General features: G+C 48.3%; 1 protein-coding gene across 1 annotated transcript in view; it reads left to right on the forward strand.

Moving 5' to 3' along the window:
* Window positions 1-2,500, forward strand: part of ZCCHC14 (zinc finger, CCHC domain containing 14) — a 51,568-nt gene that overhangs the window by 46,461 nt on the left and 2,607 nt on the right. The window contains exons 10-12 of the mRNA XM_009705728.1: window positions 806-933; window positions 1,344-1,484; window positions 1,571-2,497. Coding sequence (XP_009704030.1) covers window positions 806-933; window positions 1,344-1,484; window positions 1,571-2,497 — 1,196 coding nt within the window. The remainder of the gene's footprint in view (window positions 1-805; window positions 934-1,343; window positions 1,485-1,570; window positions 2,498-2,500) is intronic.

Below are 2,500 nucleotides of genomic sequence, written 5' to 3' on the forward strand. Positions count from 1 at the left end.
GGGTGCGCGTTGGGGGCGGCCGGGGCGGCCAAGGCCTCTGCCGACGGCTGGAGCTGTGCTGCAGGCTGCCAGATGATACCCATACAGGATCTGGACTTCTCACTTTGTATGGGGACAAGCCTCTGAAAGTCAGGGCTGTTGCAGGTAACCCTGGTCTCAGGAAGAGCACAGCTTCATGTGGTGAAGGTGATGTAAAGAAGCCCAGTGCTCTGTGCAATAGTAATAGCCCTTAGCGGAAAATGATGCAAGAGGTTGTCCTATTATTTATATCTCTACTTAGAGGGAAATGTTTATTCTGAAGCTACTGCAGTTAATTAAAGGGCAATTAAAAAATCCAAATCCATGCCCATTTATCAAAGCTCCTTGACAGCATTTTTTTATCAGTCTTAGTCTTTCCAGAGCGTGTTTGCAAAACGAAATCTTTGGACTGCATTTGGCTTCTCTTTGCTTTTGGTGCGGATGGCTGGGTTTAGGATGCGCTTACATAAAATGTGATAGAATTTAGTCGCCGTTTGGTGATGTTTTACCTTGTACAAATAAGAGCATTAGTATTGTAATCAGATGGCAAATAGTCCAAATGTAACTGCTGGCAAGAAGCTATGGTCAAATTCCAAATGTAACTGCTGGCAGGAAGCTGTGGTCAAGATTGACGTGATTTCCAAATGTTTCCATTTGAAATTAGCATAACATTTAGTGGATTATTCAGTGGGCTTTGTCTGCTTTGGTTTCATTCAGAAATTGATTTATCTGTTGTTGTGCTTTAGCCAGTTTCTGTTTCTTAATATGTTTCTCCACCACCCTATAGAGAAAAATCGGAGAAACGGTGCCTAAACCCCACGACACCACCTTCGGTTACCAGCAGCGGTGTGGCAAGGGTTCCCCCTACGACGCATGTTGGGCCAATCCAGAGTATTCGTGGCAACCATGCTGCAGGTAAGTAGGAGAGGCAGAGGACCCTGTTGTGCTCTCAGGGCTGGATATGTCCTTGCACAAAGGCAAGCTCGTTCTTACCCTGCTTTTTCACCAACCTGTCGTAAGCTTTATCTTCCAAAATGCCATTGCCTTAATAGGGAGCAATCAAAAAGTCCGATTCCTGTGTATATGGAGTGCAATAAAAAGTAGTTTCTTCTTCATGGCTTCCATGTGGATGGCTAGCTGCACTCATCAGCGACTGTTACGCCTCCAGACTCCTGCTTCTTAGCCGATGCGTATCTCTGTAGATCTTGAGCATCGCTCGCTGTGTGTTAGATGGTGGCGTGAAACAGTTGTAATTAGGTCTTGTCAAGTAGGTGTTACTGCTCTTGTTTGCATTCCCTGATTGCTCGCACACCCTTTATCTGCAGAGCTGCGAGTGGATGTGGATCAGCCAGCCCACCCACTGCCCCGGGAGGGCAGCTCTTCCGAGTATTCCAGCTCTTCTTCCAGCCCCATGGGGATCCAGACAAGGGAAGAGAGCTCGGACAGCGCCGAGGAGAACGAGAGACGTAAGCAGAAACAACCAAAGAGGGTGCCTCTGTCGCCCAGCTTTGTCTAACGAAGCAGTTGTATTTATAGATGTTTCTGTCCCTAGGTTTAGAGATTCACTTAGACGGTTCAGAAAAGGAGAAGCCAGTGATGTTACTGAATCATTTCACTTCGAGCTCTGCCAGACCCACGGCTCAGGTCTTACCAGTGCAGAACGATGCAGGCTCCAATCCGTCCGGCCACCACGCTCTGCCAATGCAAATGATGTCAGCAGCCTCTACTCATATCACCCCCATTCGGATGCTAAATTCAGTGCATAAATCAGACCGTGGCAATGCAGACATGAAGCTACTTTCATCGTCTATGCATTCTCTTTTATCTTTAGAAGAAAGAAATAAAGTTTCTCCTGGACCTAGGGGCAGCATAAAAATGGAAAAGAGCTTTGGAAATACAGTGGTGGATGTAATGTCTGCCTCTTCTCCCCACCAGCCCTTGCAAGTGCTGTCAGGGGCTCCTGAGAACAGCTCGCCCACATCTACTATTAACTTTGGTCCTCGAACCAAAGTCGTACATGCTTCGACTCTGGACAGAGTGATAAAAACAGCTCAGCAGCCAGGATTAATAGTAGAAACGAGTACTGCTGCCACTGTAACATCCAGCACAGTCTTCCACGTGGCTCGTCCACCCATCAAACTCCTGGTGTCTTCGTCTCTTCCTACTGATTCTGCCATTGCCGGACAGACTTCCTGCTCCAGTAATATGCAAATAACGGTGTCCCCTGCAATAATAAATCCTCGGACTGCTCTGTACACAGCCAACACCAAAGTTGCCTTTTCTGCAATGAGCAGCGTGCCAGTGGCGCCAATGCAAGGCAGCTTCTGCGCAAACAGTAATGCAGCCTCCTCCAGCAGCCACCCCTCCACATCGTTTGCCACCATGGCGAATTTGCCCAGCTGCCCCGCACCCAGCTCCAGCCCCACGCTCTCGTCTGTTGCCGAGAACAACTTCTACAGCAGCAGCAGCAGCAGCAGCAGTA

Source organism: Cariama cristata, unplaced genomic scaffold (genome assembly GCF_000690535.1).
Source record: "Cariama cristata isolate BGI_N322 unplaced genomic scaffold, ASM69053v1 scaffold19298, whole genome shotgun sequence".
NCBI classification, from domain to species: domain Eukaryota; kingdom Metazoa; phylum Chordata; class Aves; order Cariamiformes; family Cariamidae; genus Cariama; species Cariama cristata.